Source organism: Physeter macrocephalus, chromosome 2 (assembly GCF_002837175.3).
Source record: "Physeter macrocephalus isolate SW-GA chromosome 2, ASM283717v5, whole genome shotgun sequence".
In the NCBI taxonomy this organism is placed as follows: domain Eukaryota; kingdom Metazoa; phylum Chordata; class Mammalia; order Artiodactyla; family Physeteridae; genus Physeter; species Physeter macrocephalus.
In genome coordinates this window covers 105,899,633-105,925,134 of record NC_041215.1, presented here as the reverse complement: position 1 = coordinate 105,925,134, position 25,502 = coordinate 105,899,633, and the positions used below count along the sequence as shown (strand labels likewise).

The 25,502-nt window shown below is 45.5% G+C and overlaps 1 protein-coding gene across 1 annotated transcript in view; it reads right to left on the bottom strand.

Annotated features, from left to right (window-relative positions):
• Positions 1-25,502, bottom strand: part of KIAA2012 (KIAA2012 ortholog) — a 126,456-nt gene that overhangs the window by 26,193 nt on the left and 74,761 nt on the right. Inside the window, 2 exon segments of the mRNA XM_024124719.2 lie at positions 10,073-10,145; positions 18,924-19,061. Of these exon segments, the coding sequence (XP_023980487.1) occupies positions 10,073-10,145; positions 18,924-19,061 (211 nt within the window).

Sequence of the window (25,502 nt, the reverse complement as noted above, 5' to 3'; positions counted from 1 at the left end):
TCTTCGTTTCTGTGCGAGGGCTTTCTCTAGTTGCGGCGAGCGGGGCCCACTCTTCATCGCGGTGCGCAGGCCTCTCACCATCGTGGCCTCTGTTGCTGCGGAGCACAAGCTCCAGACGCGCAGGCCTCAGTAGTTGTGGCTCACGGGCCCAGTTGCTCCGCGGCATGTGGGATCTTCCCAGACCAGGGCTCGAACCCGTGTCCCCTGCATTGGCAGGCAGATTCTCAACCACTGCGCCACCAGGGAAGCCCTGTTTGTCTTTTAATGGCTTGTCTTTTAATAGCTTGTCTACAGGGGGCCTCGGATTTTTCACATAGGTAATACTATTGTCTGAGAATAATGACAGTGTCATTTCCTCCTTTCTATCCTCTTCCTTTTCCTTTATTTTGCCTTCCCTACTGTACTGGTACAATGTTGAATACGAAGCAATGATAGAGGGCATCCTTATCCTAGTCCTGTCTCTAAAGAGACTGCTTCTGAAGTTTTACCATTAAAGTGTGATGTTTACTTCAGGTTTTGGTAGGTACTCTTTTTTTAAAAAATTAATTAATTTATTTATTCTTGGCTGCGTTAGGTCTTCGTTGCTGTGCGCGGGCTTTCTCTAGTTGCGGCGAGCGGAAACTCTTTGTTGAGGTGCACAGGCTTCTCACTAAGGTGGCTTCTCTTGTTGTGCAGCACAGGCTCTACGCGCGGGGGCTTCAGTAGTTGTGGTGTGGGCTCTAGAGCGCAGGCTCAGTAGTTGTGGTGCATGGGCTTCATTGCTCCACGGCGTGTGGGATCTTCCCGGACCAGGGCTCAAACCCGTGTCCCCTGCGTTGGCAGGCGGATTCTTAACCACTGCGCCACCAGGGAAGTCCCTTGGTAGGTACTCTTTATCAAAATCAGGAAGTCCTCTTCTATTCCTAGTTTGATAATTTAAAATCATGAATGGGTGAATTTTATAAATTGATTTTTCCTTTTGCATGTATTGAGATGACCCTAAGTACAGAAACAGATTTTCGAATGTTAGACCATTTTTAATTCTACGGTAAACTGAATTCAGTCATGGTATATAGATATGTATGTGTGTGTGTGTGTGTGTGTGTGTGTGTGTGTGTGTGTGTGTATAAGGATTTGATTGGCTAATATTTCATTTAGGAGTTTTGCGTCTTTGATCATAAGTGAGATTGGTCTACAAATTTTCTTCTTATGCTGTTCTTGTCTCTAGTTTCAACTGCTTTTTGGTTTTGATGAATCTAGGTCTCAAGTTAGAAATGAGCTTTACTTCCTGGAAGGTGAAGAGAATTTTCAGGATCAAGGGGCAACAGCTGTATTCTGGGATTCTGGGGTCTTCCCTGGGGTATCCATCCTGTGCTGAGTGGAGTGAGTCAGAAACAGTCTTAAGGATGTGTCACTTCCCACTATAGAGGAGAACTTTGAAAATACTTTCCAGAAGGAGAAATAAAGGAGTAATACTAGAGGATGTAGGTCATCTAGGCCAGCGGTCCCCAACCTTTTTGGCACCAGGGATCGGTTTCATGGAAGACAATTTTTCCACAGATGTGGGGCAGGGATGGTTTCAGGATGATTCAAGCTCATTACATTTATTGTGCACTTTATTTCTATTATTATTACACTGTAATATATAATGAAATAATTATACAACCATAATGCAGAATCAGTGGGAGCCCTGAGCTTGTTTTCACTTGCCACTCACTGATAGAGTTTTGATATGAGTCTGCAAGCAGTTGATTTATTATGGTCTCTGTGCAGTCAAATCTCTCTGCTAATGATAATCTGTACTTGCAGCTGCTCCCCAGTGCTAGCTTCACCGCCTCAGCTCCACCTCAGATCATCAGGCATTAGATTCTCATAAGGAGTGCGCAACCTAGATCCCTCACACGTGCAGTTCACTGTAGGGTTCGCACTCCTGTGAGAATCTAATGCCACCGCTGATCTGACAGTAGGAGGAGCTCAGGCGGTAATGCGAGCGATGGGGAGTGGCTGTAAATACAGATGAAGCTTTGCTCGCTCACCTGCCTCTCACCTCGTGCTGTGCCGCTCAGTTCCTAACAGGCCACGGACCACTACTGGTCCATGGCCCGGGGGTTGGGGACCCCTGATCTAGGCTGATAAGAACTAGCAGACTATGCTGAAGCCAGTACCAGGGCTCCAGATAGCAGAGCCTGGCAGTGTAGGGTGACTGTGCAGGCCTCATGCAGAGAGGAAGTGAGGAGCCCCAAACCATGTTGTGAGGTGGCCCTTTGCAGTAGTGCCATCTTCCAGGCTGTGGATTCTGATGTAATGGCAGTGCCTCAACTCCTGGGCACATATTTCTTGTCTCCCTATTTTCTCCCCAGCGTTAAGAAAAATTTTTGCATCATTGGCTGCTTCACTTCTAGGCACAGATTGGGCAGTCATTATACTTGCTCCTTTTTTAAAATATTTATTTATTTTATTTTTGACTGCGTTGGGTCTTTGTGGCGGCCTGTGGGATCTTTGGTGCGGCATGCGGGATCTTTCGTTGTGGCCCGCGGGCTCTTCATTGTGGTGTGCAGGCTTCTCCCTAGTTGTGGCATGCAGGCTCAGTAGTTGCGGCACTCGGACTCTCTAGTTGTGGCTCGCGTGCTCAGTAGTTGTGGTGAGTGGGCTTAGTTGCTCATCAGCATGTGGGATCTTAGTTCCCCGACCAGGGATAGAACCCGTGTCCCCTGGAGGGCTGATTCTTAACCACTGGAGTACCAGGGAAGTCCCCACTTGCTCCGTTTGGAGCTGTTTATCCCTGGAGTCAGGAACTGCCCCCCTGAGGAAACGCTTTCAAAACCAAACTAAATTGAACTAAACTAAACACCTACAGACACTGAGTTGAGAGAGACTTGGGTTACCTTGGTTTTAATAATTAGCCACGATTTTGCATAATTCTCCTGGCTTCTAAACCTCAGTTTCCTTTATCTACAATATAAAAGAACTTCTAGAGATTCTAAATAGTCTCCAAGTTTCATGCTGGCTTTCAAAAAATGCTGTCATAATTTTGTGGTATTTCTTCAACCTTGTAACTATTTCCTAATCAGAAACACATGGATGGCTTTACAACTCTTAAAGAGCCAGGGGCTTGGAGTCATAGAAACCTGGGTTCATATCTCAGCTCCTTCACTTACTGGCTGTGTGACCTTGGTCTATTTACCTAACCTCTCTGAGCCTCATTTGCCTCATCCATGAAATATGGATAATGTACTTTATCTCATAAGGTTGTGGTGAGGATAAAATAAGATAAAAGTACAAGAAAGAAAGTACCTAGCAAAGTGTCTTTCTGCAGAGTAAGTGCCAAAAATTCCTTCCCTTTTCTCCACCCAAGTGACATGTGTGGAAAACTAGCCAAAAGATAAGCTTTATAAATTTAAAAGTTTAAATTGTTTGTCTGGCACTTCAGGGTGTTTCCCGTTTGCCTGCCTCCCACCTTCTCCCTAGAGTCTAAGTCGGCCTGTTTGGCAGATTTTGAGACTGTCTAGCTCTGTGAGTCTCCACCCAGGCCTGGGATCCGCAGGAGGTGCCAGCGGGTAGCGACATCACAAGCTACCGCAGAGAGGAGAAGAAAAGACTAACAGATGCGGCCCGGAGAGCCGACCCTTTGGGGCAAGCCGAGCCTGGAGTCCCGAGCTCCCTGTAAGGAGCTCCGTTTGCAAGGAGGTCAGAGGCGACAGGTGGAGACGGCCTCGCGCTGGCGGAGCGGCGGCGCCGGGCGGGCACCGGCGGGAGAGCGGGCGCCGCCGGCCCCTGGAGCCGCCGGTGGGGGGCGGGAGACGATGGAAGGCGCGCCCCGCCGCCGCCTGCTGGGACCTTTCGTCCTCTCCTCGCTTCCCCGATTTGCCACACTTTTTTTTTTTTTTTTTGGAAAAACCTGCCTGAAGATTCTCTTCATTCCGATTTCTCCACTTTATATGTGTGTGAAGCATTTCTTCTCTATTTCCCCTTGACCTTTTTGCTTTCTCGCCCTTTACCTACCAGCACTCCAGGATCCGCAAACGCTCCTTTTGGTAACTGTTAACAACCAGACTTGATCTCTACAGATGGAGTCTGGGAGGTCAGTCAGATCTGGAGCCTCGCCTCTGCCCAGCTCTGTGACCAAGGACATGTTCCTTAACCTCACTGTGCCTCAGTGTTCTCATCTGGCAAATGGAGATAATAAGAGCTCCTTCTTTACAGGATTGTTATAAAAGTTAAATGAAACAATTTACAGAAAATGCTTAGCCTGATGCCTGGCACACAGTGAGTGTGAACTGCTACCCCTGTCTTAATTGCTTCATTGCAAATGCACTCTGGGTTCACTATACTCCTTCCATCATGTCCAGCATCACCTCCTCCAGGGAGCCCTCCCTGACTTTTCCCTGTCTCTCCCATGCTGGTCTGGATCAGTTGTCCTTCCTGTGTTCTCTGGGAGCACTAAACACATTGAACACAGAGATGGTTCTAACCATGCCTGCCCAGGTCTGGCTTCTCTATTAGAGTGGGAGCTTCATAAGGAGTGTGTCTCATCCAACCACAGAGGGCCTGGCACGCAGTAGGGGATCAGCAAATGGTCCCTAAGTAAATGAAGGCAATTTCCATTCATGCAGCGAGTGGGAGTGGTTAAAGACCTAAGAAGGCCTGAACCTGGGGTCTGAACCCTGGAGCTGTCTCAGCGCTAACACTGAGACATCCACTCTTCCCCTTAACAGAAACAATCCCAAGGTCACTGAGTCATAGGAAATGAGACGAAGAGATTGGAAGATCAGTTTTGTTATTTTCTGATGAGGAAGTGGAAGCCTAGAGAGGCCAGCAGGTCTCTTGCGGCCTCATGCCCGTACAGGAGGACCGTGGCGAAGACTGTGTTCTCATTCTTGACCCGCTGGGCTCTCACTCACTGGCCACTGTGGCTGAGCCTGGGCCCCCGTGCAGCATGGGGACTGCTGGTCTCTTTCCAGACTCTCTTGGTCAGGGCCCACCCAGGGGTGACTGGGGTGGCAGAGCTTTATGTGCGACACACTGAAATGGTGGCTGGCTTTCCCTGGGAGCGGGTGTAGGTGGAAAGAGCTCGGGGAGGAGGCCCAGCCCCAGTCCTGGCTCTGCTGCTTATTGCTTATCACTGTGCAACCCTGGTGAGTCATAGATGCAAAGAGCATGAGGGTGGGATGGGGACTGAGAGATTATCCAACCCACCGCCATGGTTTATGGAAAAGGAATCCACAGCCCAGAGAAGTTATGTGTCCTAGACTATAGGACTAATCAAAGGCAGAGCTGGTAACTGAACTGATATCTGTCAAATGTGAAACCCAGGGTCCTCAGTGAGTCTATTCCAGGGTTTCCCAAATAATAATGGACACACGAGTCACTTGAAGGTCTTGTTAAAGTACAGGTAGGTCTGGGTGAGACCTCAGATTCTACATTTCTAACAAGCCCCCAGGTTCTAGCTAGAAAGGGTCTAGACCAGTGAGTCTCACCTTCTAGCTCTACTATGATGTAACTACTTAGTGCACTAGCCACTGATTAGACCAGTCTTGTCGGGTTAATGAAGGCATGGCAGCTAGTGGGCCCTTCACCTAGAAGCCAATGGGGCCAGCACCCTCCTCACCTACTTGTCCTTTCCCATCAGCGTTATTCATTCACGACCCCTGTTGGCTGCTTCTGTGTCTTTGGTGGAGATGCAGGTCCTGGCTGGTGGCTCTGGGTCTGTGAGTGCACCCCTTTTGGAGGACTTGGACCTTACTAACACTTGCAGGCACTTTTTCTTCACAGGGAGTGTGCCAGGTCCAAAGTTGAGTCTTCACTGCAAGCTCTTGAGGGTAGGAACCTTGGTTTTGTCATCTCTGAATCTCTTGAATACTCATTCATTCCTCCATTCATTGGATTCATTCGTCTATGGAACATTGCTAGGCCTGGCTAACTAAGGCGCAGTCCTTGTCCTCAAGAAACATACATACCACATGGGCTATAAAGTGGTACTTAGTGGTTGCCCAATAAGCATGTGTGAAATTGAATTACGCTTCGGTGCTCTGGGGGAAGTGGCAGTGTCGTCAAGTGATAGGGCAATGGAGAGCAGCTGGTATTGGCCACTTCCTAATAAGGGGCTTGTTTTCAAAGAAGGGTGTCTGGTTCCTTAGGCAGTTCCCGTTGGGGTCAGTGGAAATGACAGCACCGAAGCCTCACAGAAGTCTCTGCACTTTTCAAAGTTATCAGGCAAACTTACAAGTGCATTATAATTTTTAGCTCTCCCTTTGACGCTGTAAAGACCGATGGAGGACACAGGAATGCTCTAGCTCCTCTTCTCAGGCGAGTCACAGAGGGGGCGGCTAAAACACGCACGGTGTCTGCAGCAGAGAAATGACCCACCATGGTGACTCTGAGTCCACGAGGTAGGAAAGTGGTAGCATCTACAAGACAGAGCCATCTACCCACACGTGGCAGAGATGCTAACTGCCACCTAATGTCCATTCCCTGCAAGTTTTAGCTTTTGGCACGTGAACACCCAGCAAGAGACTTTATTCCCCAGCCTCGCTTGTAGGAGGCCAGCGGATATGAGCAGAGGTGGAAGAGGTGTAAGTCCAGAATTAGGCCCTTAAAAGGCAGCTGTGCCTTTTCCTCTCCTGCTCTGCGGGGTGAGGGAAAAGCTGAGCCAGCTTTGACCATGCAGACGAGGGTGATAGCACAGGGGGTGGCAGAGAGATGATAAGAGAGAAAGAGCCTGGGTCCCTGTAGAGCCCTGTGGAGCGGAGCTGTCCTACCGCCTGCCTGCCAGCTTGGACTCTTCCATGAGACAGAAGTAAAACTTCCATCTTGTCTGAAGTCACTTTATTTTGGTCTTTGTTAGAACCAACGTCCTAATTACTACATATCTGTCTCTTGAATAAAGCAATGACGCTCTGAGCCTTTTTTTTCCTGGTAGACTAGAAATGGCTCATTGGTTTCTAAGGTTTTCTGTGAGACTTGCCTTTTGTCCCCCACCCCCCATTGTTTCGGGCTACTCACTAGGGATCCTCTGCACTCACGCAGGGCTCCCCAAATCTCTCAAAGCTATTGATAATATCTTAAGTTCTGCCACATTCCAAGGGGTTATGTCACTACTGCAACATAACCTCGTTCAGATTGGGTCTGTTGCCCACCCCTGGACTTAAGGAAGAGGAGGACTTACGCAGAGGACTCAGTCAGTTCTCCAAGAGCAAGCAATCCCACCTCGACTCCCTGCAATTGAGACTGACTTGGAAAGTAAATAAAGCATCATGTTACATCATGTTATCAACTTAGAACAAGTCTCTCCTGATAAGGCTACTAAAATTAAGGTTTTTAAGAAACAGACTAATACCTAACCTTTAGTGAGCACTTACTGTGTGCCAGGCATTCTTATAAGCAAATTACATGTATTAACTCCTTTATGTCACAACCACCCCACAAGATAAATACTATTAGTATCCTCATTCTACAGATGTAGCAAAAAGATGCCCAGAGAAGTTTGGTAACTTACTCAAGGCCACACAGTTAGTAAGTGGTGGAACCAGGATTTGAACCCAGGGACTCAGACTTGATAATAGATGCTCTTGATCACTGTGATGCTGTCTAAACAGTGTCCTCCAATCCTCCTACTCCCATTGCGTTTAAAAGAACAGATTAAATTGAGTCACTGCCAAATTCAGAGAACTAAATTCTGGAAGCAAGGCCCAGGGCAGTGGTTCTCAAAGTGTGGTCCTTGGACCACTAGCCTCAGGATCACTGAGGAACTTAATAAAATTGCAAATTCTATGACCTCAGCCCAGATCTAGTGAATCAGAAACTCTGGAGGCAGGGCCCAGACATCTTTATTTTTATAAGCCTTCCAGGTGGTTCTGAGGCACACCGAAGTTTGAGAACCGTTGGCCTAGTAAATAAACAAGAACTGAAACAAGAATGGAAATTATGTTCTTTCCTTGGACTTTGGGGGTGGGAAAGAGAGGCAGAAAGAAAAGTTTTGTATTTAAAACAAGAGCAATTTCCCAGACCCTCTCTGATTTGGAGGTTGCTGATTTGACCTATCTTGTGAAAACTTGCATGCTGCATTCTCACCAAGTCCAAGACTCATGCTTTTCTCATTGGATGTGGCCCCGGCTCACTGCTTATAATTAATCTTATAGATCACTACTTAATTTAGAGTAGGAAAAAAATCCTGACAATTAGTCGTAAGATCTATGAAGGGAAAAGTGATCCTTAAATAGTTAAAAAAAAAATTCCTTGGCACTCCCGCCTTTTTTTCCCTTCAAAGATTTGAAATTCTTTTTAAACATTAGCATTTATCATTCGGGACAGGCAAATGCCTTCTTTAATTTTCTGTGGTGATATTTCACTGCGTTAAAGACTGTCTGAATAACCTTTATGGAACTCAGCTGGGCCTCTCTCTCTCTGTCAGGAGACAGGAAATCTGTTTTGACTGACTTGGTCATTGCTTAGATTTGGCCGTGTTCTACGCTGCCTAAAACGTCCACTGCACTTGGCCAAGACCTTGGGGCCTCTTCGGTGTTCACAATCTAGATATGTGATTTACGATATGGAAGATCTGAAGACTGGAACACATTTCCCTGGCTATTGTCACTCAGCTTTGAAAATGGAGGTGGCGAGAGACCTATGTCAGCAGAAACCTTCCTTAAAAGTTTGACCGAACCCAGGGATCAGGCTACCATAATATTTTATTGTCTGATATCCAGAAACAGTGAAATCTTTTAAAATGCGTGTAAAAATTAATTGTAATGAGTATAAAAATTAATTTTTTTGGAGTGTCAACTGAAAGAAATAGTAAAAGATATAAACAGAAAAAGATCAAGTTAGGGTGAAATCCCCAATCCATGACTTTGCACATTCATCTCCAATGAGCTCTATGGTCTCTCTCACCCCATGGGGGTCCAGACGAGATAGGAAGAATCATAGTGTCATTTCATAGACTGGTAAACTGTGACCATGAGAGGGTAGATACTTATTCATTGTGATAGCCAAGCTGAGATTAACATGCACTAAAGGGCTGTGGTGCATGAATTACTTCATTTATTCCTCAGGCAACGTTATGAGAGCACTACTGTTTTCAACCTCAGTTGAGGACACTGAGGCTGGGGTGTGAAGGCAGAGGTAGTCCTATTCCAGAGCCCATGCTCTCTGCTCAGCTGCCCAGATCTGCTGCTGCTAGCCTATATAGAGCACCTTATATGACGTAGAGAAAGGCATTCCAGTAGAAGGGCCAAGTAGGAAAAGGAGCCTCCTTTGGGTGGATGCACCCAGTGCTGGAGTGCGTGGCTCAGGGTGCACAGCACAGGCTGGATTTCAGCCCCTCTCGCTTCCTCTGCTGGACGCCTTTGTACAGCGAACGACAAGAGCACCTCTGGCTGGCAGGCCCTGCATCCATTCCTTGAGAATACATCTCTCACACATCTGTTTCCACTCCTGCAAAAAGCAATGAGGATAAAGACCAGCTCTGCTACCGGGGACTAGCTAACCGCAGCATCATGTAGCATGCCCAGGTGCCCCCAGGGAAGAGCTTAGAGTCTAGTTCAGGGTATCAAAATATGAACTGTGCCAAAAAGCCCAGTTGTGGGCCCAGTCTTTCCAAGAATCATCATCATTATCAAATGCAGCATCATTTTTGAAGGAAGTCACACTCAAGCAGCTCTGGCCACCCAGAGCTGTGGGTGACACGGGCTGGGTCTCTAAAGATGCTGGTCCCCCCTCTATGGAATGTTAACCCTCTAGGCAGAGAACCTCAGCTCCCTCACTTGCATATCCAAGAGCCTATGAAAGCAGGAGAAGCCAGAGGCAGAGGTGCCTGTGGGATCTTTTTGTAATGCCCCAAAATCTCCACTCTCTTCTATCAATCTGCAGCTGCTGGCAGGAAATAAATCTTTCAATAAGTCCAAGGACATAAAAGCATGTTATTATCAGCTGGCTTGTGATACATTAAGAGCACATCAGAGTCTGTATTCTGACTTCCAGCCCATGACCTGAGAGGAAATGGAAGGGTCATTCCTCATTAACATCTTGGAACAGTGCAAAGTTCATCCTACAAGTATTGCAATCAGACTATAAAACCCAACCCAGCTGTTTCTACCTTGAGGGTCTGGATGATGTTTTCTGGGGGGTCCTCCAGGTTCTTCATGATAGTCCAGTTCATCTCCACTTTCCTGTTAGGATAACAACAACAAAAAATACATAAGACAAAATAAGTGCCAACACTCCTAGGGTCCATGCCCTTTGGTAAAAGGGGATCCAGTTTTCTTAGCTGTCTCTTCTTTGTCTATCTGTTTTAACTTAAGGGTCCAAAATGTCTGCTGCCAGCGTGAAGGGCCCTGAAGAGCCAGGTGGGCTTAGCAGTGGCCTTGAGCACTGTCCTTATCTGTCCTCCTCTGTGGGAGGCTTGTCCCATCCATCAGAGCAGTGCTGCATGCCTGGCATATGTGGGAAAAAGAATGTCACAGGCAAAGGCCAACTGGCAGAAGGCAACAGGGTACCTCTAGGGACTTGAGGGAGGTCCACTGTGACCAGAGCAGAGATGGGGGTGAAGTGGGAAGGGTGGGGAGGACTCAGACTCTCAGGGCCTTGGAGGTAGTTTAAGGATTTTGGCTTTTACCTTGAAAACAAATGGAAGGCACTGAGGGTTTAAAGCAGGGCAGCAAAAGGATCAGACTGGCCTTTTGTTTGTTTGTTTGTTTTTGTTTTTTTTGCTGTACGCGGGCCTCTCACTGCTGCGGCCTCTCCCGTTGCGGAGCACAGGCTCCGGACGTGCAGGCTCAGCGGCCATGGCTCATGGGCCCAGCCGCTCCGCGGCATGTGGGATCTTCCCGGACCGGGGCACGAACCCGTGTCCCCTGCATTGGCAGGCGGATTCTAAACCACTGTGCCAACCAGGGAAGTCCCCGGATTAGGTTTCTTATCACATGGAATCCCCTCTTCTTTCTTTCTCTGAGTCACACAAGCTGCTTGCAATCCCACCACCCAGAAATCTCTATAATGATGGTCTTCAACCCTGGCTGCATCTTAGAATTATTTGTGAAGCTTAAAAAAAAAAAAAAAAAAAAGAAGATTCCTAGGACCTAACCCCAAATGTTAAAATCAGACTTTCTGGAGCTGGGGCATTTTTAAGGCTTCTTGGGTGATTCCGCCATGCAGCCAGGATTGAGAAACATGGGTCTTCTCTAGAGGGTTGGAAGAACAGCTCTTCAGTTGCCAAGGAAACGTGGCAGGTAGAGTCAGTGACTCAAGTAAAGCCCTCAGTGTTTGATGAGGCCAGCTCTTGGCCTTTGTCACCTGGATCTCTGCTTAATCCACAGCTTCATTTCAGCTGGGGAAAAGGAATCTGAGGGCCCTAGAAGCCTTTCCTGGGACTAAAATTCCTCACCCTTTAGTTGACAGTTTTCCTCTTTATTATCAAATACCCCAGCTGCTTTGGAAAGACACAGTTAATCTGCTAATTTGTTTGACATTCTCTTCTTGCTTGATGGCTTTTTACCCTGCGTGTTTCTCACTTGTTAGCTTAGTGTTTGCAGCTGATGAGATATTCTGACGTAAAAAAACCTAAAGCAGCTAAATAATTTTCTTTCTTTTGCATTTATCTCTTTGGCGACGCTTTGGAAAGACACAGTTAATCTGCTAATTTGTTTGACATTCTCTTCTTGCTTGATGGCTTTTTACCCTGCGTGTTTCTCACTTGTTAGCTTAGTGTTTGCAGCTGATGAGATATTCTGACGTAAAAAAACCTAAAGCAGCTAAATAATTTTCTTTCTTTTGCATTTATCTCTTTGGCGACAAAGCACATTTGGCCTGATGCAGTAAAAAAAAAAAAAAAATCATCTCTGAATAAATGGAAAGGTTTTAAAAAAATGATTGCAGGAAAAACCTGCCTCAGTCCAGTAAACTGCAAAGTTAGAAGACTAGAAAAGAGATAAATTTTAAGAAATTCTGTTTATAAATCCTTTTAGTCTAACAGGAAATTGGATTAAAAGGAAGAAACAAGCTTCCTCTTTTGGAAGAATTTCAAAGCTCAGAAGAATAAAACTTGAGTCTTAACAACATGCAGCTATGAGCCTTCAGGGACAAGAAATATTCTTCTCATTTCACAGATGGGGAGACAGAGGCAGAGAGAGTTGGGGATTTGGAAAGAATCTTTTGATGAGTCCCTGTTAGAAAAAGAAATAAAGTAGTCTTAATTTGAAAGTCTGGGGAATTCCCTGGTGGTCCAGTGGTTAGGGCTCTGCACTTCCACTGCCGGGGACCTGGGTTCAATCCCTGGTCAGGGAACTAAGATCCCACAAACCATGCTGCAAGGTCTTAAAAAAAAAAGCCATTCTGCCTGTTGCTTAGAAAAGTGTCAAAAAGCTATCATTTTTTACATATACAAGCACACATGTGAAAAGACTTATACCTAAGGTCATTCGTTGCAACAGATTGGAAACAACCTACATATCCCATCAATCGGGGATGTGTTAAATAAATTATGGTAATTTACACAATGGAATACAATGCAACCATTAAGAAGCATCTCTTAATGAATTAACAGAACTCCAAGATATAATAAGTAAAAAAAAGTAAGACTGTGAGCAATGTGTATAATATATAAAAACATGTATAAAATGTCTCTGTCTATTTTTATACCTGTATTGGCCTGTATATGCATACTACAACTCAGGAAGGGTACACAGGAAACTAGCAACAGTGGTGTCCAAGGGGGAGGGAACCCAGCTGGGAGACATACCCTTTTATACTTAAATTGTTTAAACTTCCTGAGTATATTTCGGATTAAAGATTTGAATTGGAAAAACTAAAACTAAATAAAAGTGACAGCAGTCTGTCACTTTTAATGAGTTACAGAGATAATGACTGAAACACAGGCAATAATACTTGGTGAGTGAGCAAAACAAGCTGAAGGACTGAAAATTCAAATCCCAGCTCTGTTATTCTGGCCAAGTCATTTGCTTTTCATCTCTGCATTTGGCTCATGAATATTTATTGGGTGTCTGTTGTGTGCCAGGTACTGTGCTGGGCACCGGGGGCACAAAGCTGAAAGATCTATTTATAAGAAGCTCAGTGACTTGTAGAGAAACAAGAAATCTCACTGTCGCCATGCAGTGTGATAAATGCTGTGACAGATTATGACAGGTTTCTGCAGGACCTCACAGGAGGTGAAGCTAAGTTAGGCTGGGAAGGTTGGTTTACCAGTGGACGTGGTGCTAAGTCTTGCAGAGAAGGGGAGGTTAGGGCAGTTCCCGCAGAGGAAGGAGCAAGTACTGGCTGGGGGGGCGCATTCTGGTGTGGCTGCAGGGCCCGGACAGTGGGAATCAGACACGGGCCAGATCTTGCAAGTCACAGTCTGGAGTTTTAAAAAGATATTCATTTGTTCTATTTTTCTATTCATAAAAGAAATACATTTTTGATGCCAGAATTAACCGGAAGGCCAACGGGGACGTGGTAGGGAATTTCAAGCAAACCACTGGTATGACTGAGCTGTATTTAGAAAGAGCGCTGGCAACAGCGTGGTGTTATAGGTCTGGGGCAGGGTGGGGTGCGTGGGGATAGTAACAAACACTTTGTAAACACAAACTGTAGCACTGAAACCAGACAAGAGAGACAGTTGCCTGAATGGTTGTGGTGCAGATCCTGGAGTCAGACTGCCTGCCCTGAAGCCCTGATCCTGTACTTCATGCCTTACAGGTCACGCGAGGTACTTAACCCCTGAACCTCAGTTTCTTCAACTGACAGGGGCTGAGCCAGGTGGCCTGAAGTTCTCATCTGTCCTTGGAGAACCTTCCATTGGTCCTGCCCTCTCCCCTCACACACAGCACCCTATCTGAGCATGGTACTTCTAGGTTCACAGCAGGCTTCGGGAAGGAACTGCTGGGAGGATGGGGGAGGAGGGAATGCAGGAGCCAGAGGTGGGGCTCCAGGGGGCTGTATGTGCTGTATGACCTATCACTGAACCTCAGCCTCTCCATCTGTGAAATGGGGGTAATGATAAATTTTGTCCGAGTTCTTGAAAAGCTAAATTAGGAAAATACATTTGGACATTCTGTGTAACATATGTAACACATGCATTTAAATGACTAATTTCAATGCCTTCTTAATGCTGGAAGGAAATCAGTATCTCATTTGAGTGTCAACTTTAAGGTCGTACAACTTTTCTTGTGTATTAAAAAGATCCCACACCTATTCTTTAATAAAGAAAACGGATTTATGAAAGTCATAAGGTATCTTGTGTTATTAAAATATTGTCTCTTCTCCTCTCCCAGGTTCTGAAGCCAGAACAAAGAAGTACAATTAAATTCTTCTCAGGAACAGAATAGATAGGCCTCGTCAATATCAGGAATTGTGGGTTTGGTGGCTTTGAATCCTAGTCCCCTCTGCTGCCAGCCACGTCACCCTTGGTCCTCTCATCTCGCCAATCCTCATGTTCCTCATTTGCATGGTGGCGAACTGCACGCTTAACAGGAAGGGGGTTGGGGAAATTAAATAAGGTTTAATATGTGAGAGGCCTGGCTCTTGGCAGGGACCAGTGAATGTTTCTTTCTTTCTCTTTGTGAACTGAACCCTTTAGAGATGTGAACATTCTTTGAAAATTATTATTTCATGTAATTCTCACCTCACTGCTGAGAGGCAGGTATGGAGGTCCCAGCATTATTATCTCCATTTTACTAAAGAGGCACTGGAATCCCAGATGCATTACAAGGTTACTCAGAGTCAGAGAAAACCCAGGGCTTCCCAACTGCTGGTCAGATACTTTAATACTGATAATAGTCTACTTAATCCTGGGCTTCTTTCTTTGGGAACTGTAACAGACTCAATGCCCTGAAAATTTTTCCTGGCGAAATTATTATTCAAGTGTCCTTGAAGCATTGCATCTCGAAACCAGCTTGTGATCCCTTTGCAGCTCTCCTGCTGGTGGTCAACAAAGCTGGTTTCAAGGACTCTAGGCACTAGAACTTGCCTCCTGAGTGGCCTGCTCCATCTTAGGACAACATCTTGAGCCCAACATTGTTTTGCTGTTACTTCTCACTGAAATCCATGCTGTCCTTTCCTCACATGACCACAGGATTCAGTGGCAGTGACAGCCATCCTCTGCTTGGTGGGATGTGCCCACACCTGCCTGCATAAGTAAAACGCAGGGCTGGCCCCAAACCAGGGGCAGGGGACTGCTCAAAGTACCTGATTTCAGGCAGGTTCCTCTGCCTTGATTTGAGGGTACCAAGTGATAACTGTCTGTGCGAATGCTGTGAGGTGGAACTTATTTCTCATTCTTCACATCTTCTGGGCATAACATACATACTCTTTGATGTCAATGTTGAGTATAAGCATATTCAATTCTGTATCTAGCATTAATTGGCATTATTGCTATTTTCTTCCCCACTACCACGACCTAACCCTGATAATTTATTAAAATTCCTGGGGAAAAAAATCTCTACCTTAATTTATTCATCAATTACCATTTCTTTTTCAAAAATAGATTTTTAAAAAACATGGTTCAACTTTTACGTGAACCCAGATGTACTCTGGATCAATCGTGTTTCCCCAAGTCTAAGCGTGATACGGATTATCCTATAAAATGGGCTAATAGCATTGCCTTCAGTGTTATCAAGAGATTTTTAAATTTGAGGAGGATTCCACGTGTAATAACTGAGAAATGAATGAGTCTCTCCTACAGCAACCTGCGCCTGCCTCTGCCACAACACTGTGCTGATATTATCTGCTTCTTTGTTTATCTTCCTCTTAGATTATAGGCTCCTTGGAAGGCCAGGGATGGAGATGATTCATCTCTGTATTCTCAGTGCCTAGCACAGTGTCTGATATACAATGGATGCTCAATATATGTTGTCTGAAGGAAAGTGGATGATCATTGGGAGAGAAAGCTTTATGTTGGGTCCACAGAATGCAGGTGGGAGTGAGGGGAAGGGCAGAGTCCTGGAGAGTCAGAAAATATTCTTGCAACAGACTGGATGAGTGCACAGGGATGGAATTTTCTAGAAGGAGCTGTGCTGGATGCTTAGCTAATGTGGTAGGCAGTGCTTTTGATTGGATAGGACTCAGTTGGGGTCTGCAGGGTTGAAAACATGGGATCCGGAGCAGGGCTGCCTGACTTTGAATCTTGTTTCTGCCATATTCCAACTGTATGTCATTTGAGAAGTTACTTCAGCTCTCAAGACCTTAATTTTCTCATCTGTAAAATGGGATAACGCTACCTACTTCTTACATTAGTTTTTTGAGTTAAATGAGTTCTTGCATGTAAAACTTAGAACAAAGCCTGGCACGGAGTAAGTGTTCATTTATGTTAGCAATTGTGATTGTTTACATCTCTTTCCATTTTCCTTTTCTGCCTCAATATTTTTATTTCTTACCCTCATCCCCTGAAATGTGTACTGCTTCCAACATGCACCAGGCAAAAATGAATGATGTCCTGTGACTAGGCAGGAAATGCACAAATGAAATGTGTAGACTGAATTGGACAGCCTGTATGCCTTTCTTGATTTGAACTCTCCATCCTTTGCTGTACAATCCTGAGATTTGTGTCTTTCTACAAGGCACTCCCTAAGAATCTGGGAGCTACCATGTCAACAAGGAGAAGGTCTATCTAGGGGGAGCTGTTAACACTGAACATTTGCAAGAAAAGGTATAGTCTTTGGGGCAAGGACTGGTCTGGGAGTCAGAATGTCTAGCGTGTCCCTGTGAGTCTCATGAAGAAGCAGGCTAAGTTACAATTTCTGTGAGTCTTGAAAAGGGTGGACTGGAAAGTGGGCCTCAGGGATAACAATGCCTTTCCTTTTATAAGGAAAAGGATGCCAAAATTGCTGGACGAAAAAGTGTAATACAAAAGCATTGTGGACACTAAATACACAAAAAATTATTGTAAAATTCCTCACCTGCAGCTTCTAGAGGCTCCATAAATATTTTCTTATCTTATTTCCATAGCAATGATCAATTTACTATATATGTTGCCTGGAGCAGGACAAGGATTTATCTGTTTCGTTTGCTCTTGTATCTCAAATGCCCAGAAAGTGCCAGACACATACTAGGTAGTAGACGCTCATTATGGGTTGAATGAATGAATAGTGGTAATGATGATACGTCATCCCAGGAAGTACCAACCATAATTCTTCAAGCCCTGAGGGAAGAACTAAACTGTTGCTAAGTAAATGTAAAGGATAGTTTCATTAATATAAGTGTTTTGGGATGAACTGTGTTCCTCCAAAATTCATATGTTGAAGTCTACCCTCAGTACCCCAGAATGTGACCGTCTTTGGAGACAGGATCTTTAAAGAGGTAAAATGAGGTCGTTAGGGTGGGCTGTAATCCAATATGACTGGTGTCCTTATAAGGAGAGGAGATTAGGACACAGACTGCCTGTAGAGGGAGGACCATGTGAAGACACATAGAGAAGATAGCTATCTATTGACACAAGCAATGAGAAAGGCCTGGGAAGAATTCAACTCTGCTGACACCTTCAGCTTGGACTTCTAGCCTCCAGAATTGTGAGAAAATAAATTCCTGTTGTTTAAGTCATCCAGTCTGTGGTACATTGTTGTGGTGACCCTAGCAAACTAATACAATGAGTAATGAACCAAGGTAATTATTTTGAATACTTGTAGCAAAAATATTTTGTTTTGCTCCCCAGAATAATTCTCTTATTCAGCTTTCAGGTTTTCTTTTTTTCCTTTTTGAGCCACTCCTCCCCTCCCTCCTATGAGTTCCTGTGGCTCCAGGCTGGGAAAATCAGAGTATTCCATTCCCCTGGCCATGGCGATTCATTTGCATATGGGCATGTGACCCAAGTTGGGCCAACGATTTAGAAAACAGAAGCTCATGGCTATCTTGCAACCACGGGGAAAGAGCCTATCTAAGAGGAAACAGGAAAGCAGAGCCCAGCCATGGAGAGAGACAGATTTGGGGCAAATACATGACTCTTAAACAAAGCCCCACCTTGCAGAGCTGGGATTGGGGTCGTCCAAAGAAGATGTAACCTAAGGACTTTGGATCAGTGAGTTTAGGAGGGTGACCCTCACGACCTTGGAAGTCCCTGCCAGTCTATAGCACTGGATAGTGCCACCATCAAGAACCCCATGAGTATTTGGTTTCTTCCCCTCTGTTTCTGTCTTTCTTAGTCACTTCTTATCAAGGGCCTGGGATGTTGTCCTCGAGGGTAGGATGAAGGATCTGAGATCTTTCCATGCCAAGACTCACTTTGCTCCTGATCAGTTTCATATATTCCAAGGTCATTTATTTCCTGTTCATTCACCTCTGAGGGGGCAAAGAATGGGGAGGAAGAAGGTTTTAAGCCAGAGGGCTGTGGGATGAAAAGGGGGTCAATTTATGGATCATTTAGGAAGCGTCTTCCACGTGCCAGGCGCTGGTAGATGCTGGGGCGGGAAGGCATATTGCAAAGATGGACACATGCCATCCCCACCACAGGAACTCTCAGTACACTAAGCTGGATACAAAGCTGAGCTTGGGAGAGTAATGAACTCCTAGAGAGCAGAAAACAGGGTCATACATCCAGAAGAGGATTGGCAGTTGCTTTCTAAATGGTTAACTCAAGAATTAGTCTTCCCTGTAGTAGGAATATCAGCTCTACCAAGTGACGGTGGTAAAACAGTAACAATTATTTTAGTTACTGTCAAGATAAAATGAATTATATTTGCCTGTTTTATGAGTGGTTCAAGGTTATCCTTTCTCCTCTCTGTTCCCTGTCCTCCCCCAACCGAACCAGACACCCAACTGATTTGTCCCCGATGGCTGCCTGTGATTACTGTCCTAATTTGTTCTCTCTTCATCTGCTACAAACTGCCTATTTTCTGTCCCTTCTGATAAAGCAAGATCTCTGAGGGACTTCTGAAGCTGTTTTTGTACCATGCAGAAGTGCATTAACTGGAATGCCTGTGTGTGTGTCTATAAAACCCCTAGTCTTCTCAGTGTGAGATCACCTTCAGGAACGGCGTCATGTCGATGTGCGGCTTACGCGTGTAAAATTCTTTTCTGTTTGAACGTATCAGCCCTTTATTTATACAACTTTGAGGCTCTCCTGTCTTCTGAGCTGCTGCCTCCAAGGACTGCTGGGCTCCCTGTGAAGAGAAGCAGAAAGCCCAGCTTTCGTAGGAATGATACACAGTGCGACAAGGGCTAGTCCGAATCCCCAAATATTTATAGAAAGCAATTCTTCATCGTTGGAACACTAATTGTAACACCTATTTTTACCATGGAAGACACAGGGGATCCATATGTATAGAGAATAACCAGAGTCTGGTTAATAATTCATACCTGGGGTCGACGTAATAGGAAAGTAGGAAAAGGGACCTTATTATGCTCGAGGGTAGTACTCATTTTATTTAATCCTCTCAACAACCCTGTGAGGCACGTATTGTTATTCCCATTTTGCAGATGAGGAACTGGAGGCTCTGGGAGGTTAAGTCACTTGCCCAAAGCCATACAGCTGTTAAACGGTAGAGCCGAAATCATGGACTGACTAAATCTCCTTTTTTAATGAGGTCCTTTTTAATACATCTACAGCTTCCATGAACAGTTATCAAACCTGCCTTGCAGCAAATAAAGTTATATCAAGATTCCAGTTTATTTCCAAATTTAAAATGTATTTGATGTGTTAGAAAGAGTGATTTGAACAAATCTAGCAGAGAGGGAAGGAAGAACGGGCCCGGCCGTTGGAGGAGTCTGGGAGGCCCTGGGGGCTCTCCCATCTCCTGTTGTCACAACATGCAAATGGTGTCATGCCTCAGAGCACGACAAAGTATAATCTGAACTTGCTTTCCAGCCCATGCCCCATACTGCAACCTAGGTGATCTTTCTGGATGCAAACTGGACCACATCATTCTTCAAAGGTCCTTACCCTCAGGATGAAGGCCAACCTGCTTAAAAGGCTTATAAGACCCTTCCTGCCTGGCCCTGGACTATCTTTCCTATCTCATTCCGTCATTCAACAAATATTTATTGAATGCTTGTTCTATGCCCAGGAGAGAGGATATGGCAGTGTAAGAAGCAGACAGAAGTCTTCACTCTCAGGAAAACTGCACATACATCCCACTGAGGGGGAAGAGATAAAAAGCGAACGGGTGGAACATAAGTAATGTCTGAAGGTGATTCGTGATGTAGAGAAAAATAAAGCAGAGAGGGGAGTGAGGAGTAGCTGGCGAGGGTGGGTGGAGGTGGCAATTTTAAGCAGTCAAGGGCCCCTCTTCCCACCTGCCCTGGCAAGAGAGCAGTGTTAGCGCAAAGCCCGCAAGAAGGCGAGGGAAGTTTCTGTGGGGCTCTCTGCAGGAAGTTTTGACCTCACTGTGGGAATAGCAATTTCAAAGGGCTGCCATCAACATTGACCCTTGCTTCGGTTCCTGGAGCAAGGCTGCCCGTGTGCCCTTCCCTCCCCGGGAAACACACCCCTCCCTTCTAACTCCTCTGCATCCTTCAGGTCTGGCTCATCTGTGCTTCCCATGACAACCCAGAGAACTGAGCCCTTCCCACCATTGCCCAGAGTGACACTCATGCTTGTACAGCCACCTCTCCTCCACACTAGACTGTAAGCTCCATGAAGGCAGGAACCACAACTATCCTGTTTCCAAGTAGTTGCAGTGCCCGGCACAGAGTCTGGAAATGAATACACACTTGATACATACTTTCAGAATAAGAGGAATGATAACATTACTGACAAGCTACATGTTATGGTCCAACTTAGTTAAAATAGGGAGGGCAAGATTCTGCACGCGGCAAGAAAGATCCCGTGTGCCACAACTAAGACCCAGCACAGCCAAATAAAGAAATAAAGAAAGAAGGAAAGAAAGAAAAAAAAAGAAATAGAAAGAAAATTTTTTAAAAAATAAGGAGCTTTCCAGGAAGCATGTGCTGACCTCCAGAGTCCTGTCCTCTGCGTAGCACTGGCTCCTCATTCCCAAAGAGGAAAGTTACTTGTTATTTTTCAGGGCTGATTTCCTGGGGTCACATACGTTAGTGTGCCATGAGATCACCCTGGGTGTGGATTTGATCATTTCCATATTTTCTAGGAGACTAACTCATGGATGGCTGTCTCTCTGGGCATAACTCTCCTTCCCATCACATTTATATTACTTTTAAGTGTTAATGATGAATTAACAGTTCGTGGGTCCCCACAAGCAGCCATCATTCCGATGAACACCCACACCCTTTTCCTTTGTTTTGAAATGTGGCTAGAGATAAAGATTCTTCTGGACAAATACATATCCAATTTTTTGTCATCTCAGCTATATATCTGATTCGCTTCTCGGAGTGAGACTTCCCCTCCCTGTTTCTAGATCAAATGAAAGCGTTTGGTCCAAACAAGAATCAGACAAAGTATTTTGAGCTTTCTAGCTTCCGAAACCACGCATGAATCACTGGGTGGAATAATAGAAATCAGACAATACTGATTTGAGGGAAATTTCTCTATTATCTCTAAGAGAAGATTTTGTGTTAGGTTGAAGGACAAAAGGCACAGCCAAGACTAGTTCCAATGGCTGGAATTACTTTAACTCCTCATGTGGGGCTCAGATTAAAGAGTGGGGAGTTGAGAGGCTTTGAGAAAAGTCTCTTCAAATCACTTGACCTATAAATCGTTTGATAAAACAATTCTCTTGACTATATGGCTCATCTCCCTAACGTTTAGGGGCCATCAATTCTGGCTTGATGGAATGTTTCCAGTGAAGGCTTTATAGTCACTGGAATGTGCAGTACTGTTTTTGCTTATTATGATCAAGTATTCTAACAAGCAAATGATAGTGAAAAGGGGTTTGGGAGATGGGAGGAAAGAAGATTAAATACTTAAAGAGGTTTCTGGGAGGTAGTGGTAAGAGGAGAGAAAGAAAGTTGAAAGCAGGAAAGAAAGCTATGCATTGGGGTGGTTTTTCATTTCACTTCATTCATTTAACTGATATTTATTGAGTGCTACTGTGTGTGTCATACAAACAAACACATGAATAAGCAGAATGATTTTAGATGGTGATAAATCTATGAAGACAATGAAATGGTGATAGGATGGAGTTTGGTGGGGGAGGGGATGGGGTTTGCCTTTGGGTGATCAGGGAAGACCTCGCTAGGGAAGTGACATTTGAGCAGAGAGCTGGGTGACAAGAAGGAGCCAGTCCTGGAAGGATCTATCTTTAGCAGTCAGTGTAGCCTGTATCTGATTATTTGGAGGGGTTCTTTGAAAAGGAAAGTAGAATTCCTGATATCTAGACCTGTTCTGCCCCAGCCTTCTGACTCCATCCCAGACCCTGTGAGGCACCCCTCTGTTTTCTGAGTGGTAGAGCCATCATAATCGACGCTTGTAGCTCTTAAAGACAGCAGAATAAATAGTAAAAGGGAGTTAAGGCCTCAGGGAGTAGAGGGGAGAAGAAAACACAAAGAAAGGGAAGGAAAACAGGGCAAGTAGAAGAAAGTGGAGATGCCTGAAGCTTTTTCGTTCTTTTCTGTGTACGCTTCAGTGGGAATGATTACAAAACTGATGGAAGGGTGAAATGCTTAGCAGAAAATCAAAACCCATTCCTTCACCTATATTGTATAGTAAATACTTTAATATTACTATGTTCTGCTAAAAACACCTGGAAGCCTTTCTCTTCAGGAAATGAAACAATAAAGGTTAATGAGTTAATTTGGTAAATCTGATTTGAATTGCACAGAAGCGTTGTGTAAGTGCTTGGCATTTAAAAAGTTATCTGACATTTAAAAGGAGATGACTGTTAATGAATTCCAGAGCTAATCTTATGCTCCGACAGACTGAGCCATGGAAAATCCAGGTTTACTATCTTGCTGTAAACATAATGTGATTCACTTGAAAGCCAGAACAAAAGAGAGCTATGGGCTGTTTACTAATATCCATTTGCACACATATATAACATAGTAAAACTAACAGAGGACGTCCATTAAACAAAATACATATCATTTCCTTTCTTATACTTGGATTATACTATCTGAGCTACAAACTCAAGGAGAAACCCTCTCTCCAATAATTTTTCCTCTGCCTTTCAAGTTGTGTATTTTGAAGGGTCACCAGCATGGGTTGGCTCTGCAGTCACTGGAATGTCTTACCTTAAGAAGGAGAGGAGATTCTAAACCCAACCAGCTAGATCTCCACCTACGGGTCCCACAGAGCCACCACAGACACGGATCTGTCGCAGGCAGCTCTTTACTTCTCCCACTCCTTTCTAATTGGGGTTCCCCATCCCGGTAGCTGCGGCTTTGTGGTTCCAAGAAGAGCTATGGTCCCTCATTAAGGAGGCTGCAACACTCTCGCTGTCTGTCTCCCACACAGCTCACAGCTTCATTCTGCCTGAGAGCAAGCTGCCAAGAGTCTCTGGGAACCTGTGGGCAAGCTGAGCTGGAGGAGGAAAACAGAAGGAAGGAGGGCCTCTGTAGCCAAGACCTGAAATACGCTACACACCCCGCCATTATCTTAATGCATGGAGAGGTGGGTCGGGAGGCCTTTGCTGAACCCTCATGTGGTCCATCAAGTTGTCACATCAAACCTCTGTGCACACAGGGCGTTTGTCCCCTCCTGTGAGCAAACAAAAGGAAAAGAGTCAGACACTTCTTTGGACCACCGGGCCCCCCTCCTTGGCTGAGAGTCTGTCCTTCCACTTTCCCGGAAGGTGAGGGTCCGGGTGGCTCTGAATCCCGGTGGCAATGGAGAAGTCACTGAGGGTGGGGACCAAATCCTGGAGAAGGTCACTCCTGCCTGGCGCTAGGAGCTCAGAGGTCTGGCAAGTTCCCCTGCGCTTGGCCTTCCCAGGCCCTGTTATTTCTTGCTCTTGGCAGCCTGTGGAACTAAAAGTGAGCGGTAGGAATGGGGACGTAGGTGGGGCTGAGTGGGGTGTGGAACTCTGCTGGACTCCCTACGACTGGGCTTCCTGGGGAGGGATCTGAGTGGGCCAGGGGCTCTGTATACACTCTCAGCTCAGGTTGACATGGAGGGGACCCAGCCTGTTCAAGGCCAGCCACCTGACCACCCCCAGTCCCGCTCTGAGACATTCTCTCTGTTTAGGTTTCCCTGGCCTGGAGAAACAGGAGAACTTTAGTCTTCAGAAGGCCAGATGGAACATCATGATCTCAATTCAACAACCTGGTCTACCTGCACGGCCTCTTTCTGAGGAGCAGATGGGACCCCAAACCACAGCGTGGTTCCATCCACCGCAAGTCTGCCCAGTGGTCCAGGTGCCCGTCTCCTGCGTTCATCCTGCTCATCTTGGCCACCTGACATCCTGGCCCACTTTTTATGTTCTCAAGGCAATTTGGTGCTAGTGAAATGGGCCGAGTGGACAGTTTTAGGAGGGGTCCACAAGGAGGCGAGGTGGAGGTACAGTTTTGTTGGAAACCAGAGAAAAGCTTTCTTGTTCTCCTCCTGTCACGAATTTTAGTCTTCATCCACTTCATCCTCAACTCTATGGAAGATTTTTACATCCTCCTAAGCATTTACAAATTAGCCCAAGAGCTAGCAAACAGTGGACCAGGAAGAGAACACAGCAATCTCTAGTCTTAACTTCTAAGAGAGACTCATGTGGTGACTTTTGTCAACTCGTTAAGCTTTCTGAGCCTCAATTTCTCTACCTCAGTGTTTTCCTCAAGGAACTTTTGAATAATGAAACCCAAGAGACTTTAATTCCAAGGCTTCAACTATCTGGAAGTAAATCTTATCTAATTGACATTGTTCTAACTGACATTGTCCTCAGTTTAATTAAGTGCTTTGTTGACACAACAGAATCATTGTTTATCTGGCTTAGCAGGAGCTGGAGGAGAAAAAATTTAAGCCAAAAGAGTGACCTCTTCTGCCCCAGGGGAGATAGAAACGAGCTTTCTCTGTGAGGGAGTGTCTGGCTACATTCAGGCCGGAACTCTGCCTGTATTTGAGAGATGACACATCCTATTTTAGACTTAGATGGGGAGATGGGAGGTGGTGGGGTGCAGGGTGGGAAATCTGAACAAGTCCCCAGCTCCTTCTAACCCCAAACTTTAACCCCAAACTGTCTGACTTCCTTGTTATGTTGGCTCTGGTGTGACTTTTCCAATCTGACAACTGAGAGACAGGGAATCTCAACTTGCAAACTGATTTCATTGTAAAAAAATGAAATTTTCACTAGAAAAAGAAATGTTACCTGTGGTGCTTTGATTCCCACATGGGCCCATAAAAACTTATCTAACCCATAATTTAGCTGGGCTGAGGAGCTGAACTAGTCCTGGTAATGCTGGAATAGCAGAGGGCTGGAAGAAGAGAAAGAAAGATATCCTTTTCTGCCCCCTTCCCTTCCATTGCCCGCCTGTCCTCTGACCTCTCACTGTTCCTGGACAACCATGTGCTGGGGGAGTTGGGGCGCTGCTGGATACGGGGTCCCCACTACAAAATTCTCTGCTTCCCCCGCCCCTCCCCCTCCCCTCGGCCTTCAGCTGTGCTCCCTTAGGGGTAGGGAGGAGAACAATTAAAAAACAATCCATGGGGCTTCCCTGGTGGCGCAGTGGTTGCGCGTCCGCCTGCCGATGCAGGGGCACCGGGTTCG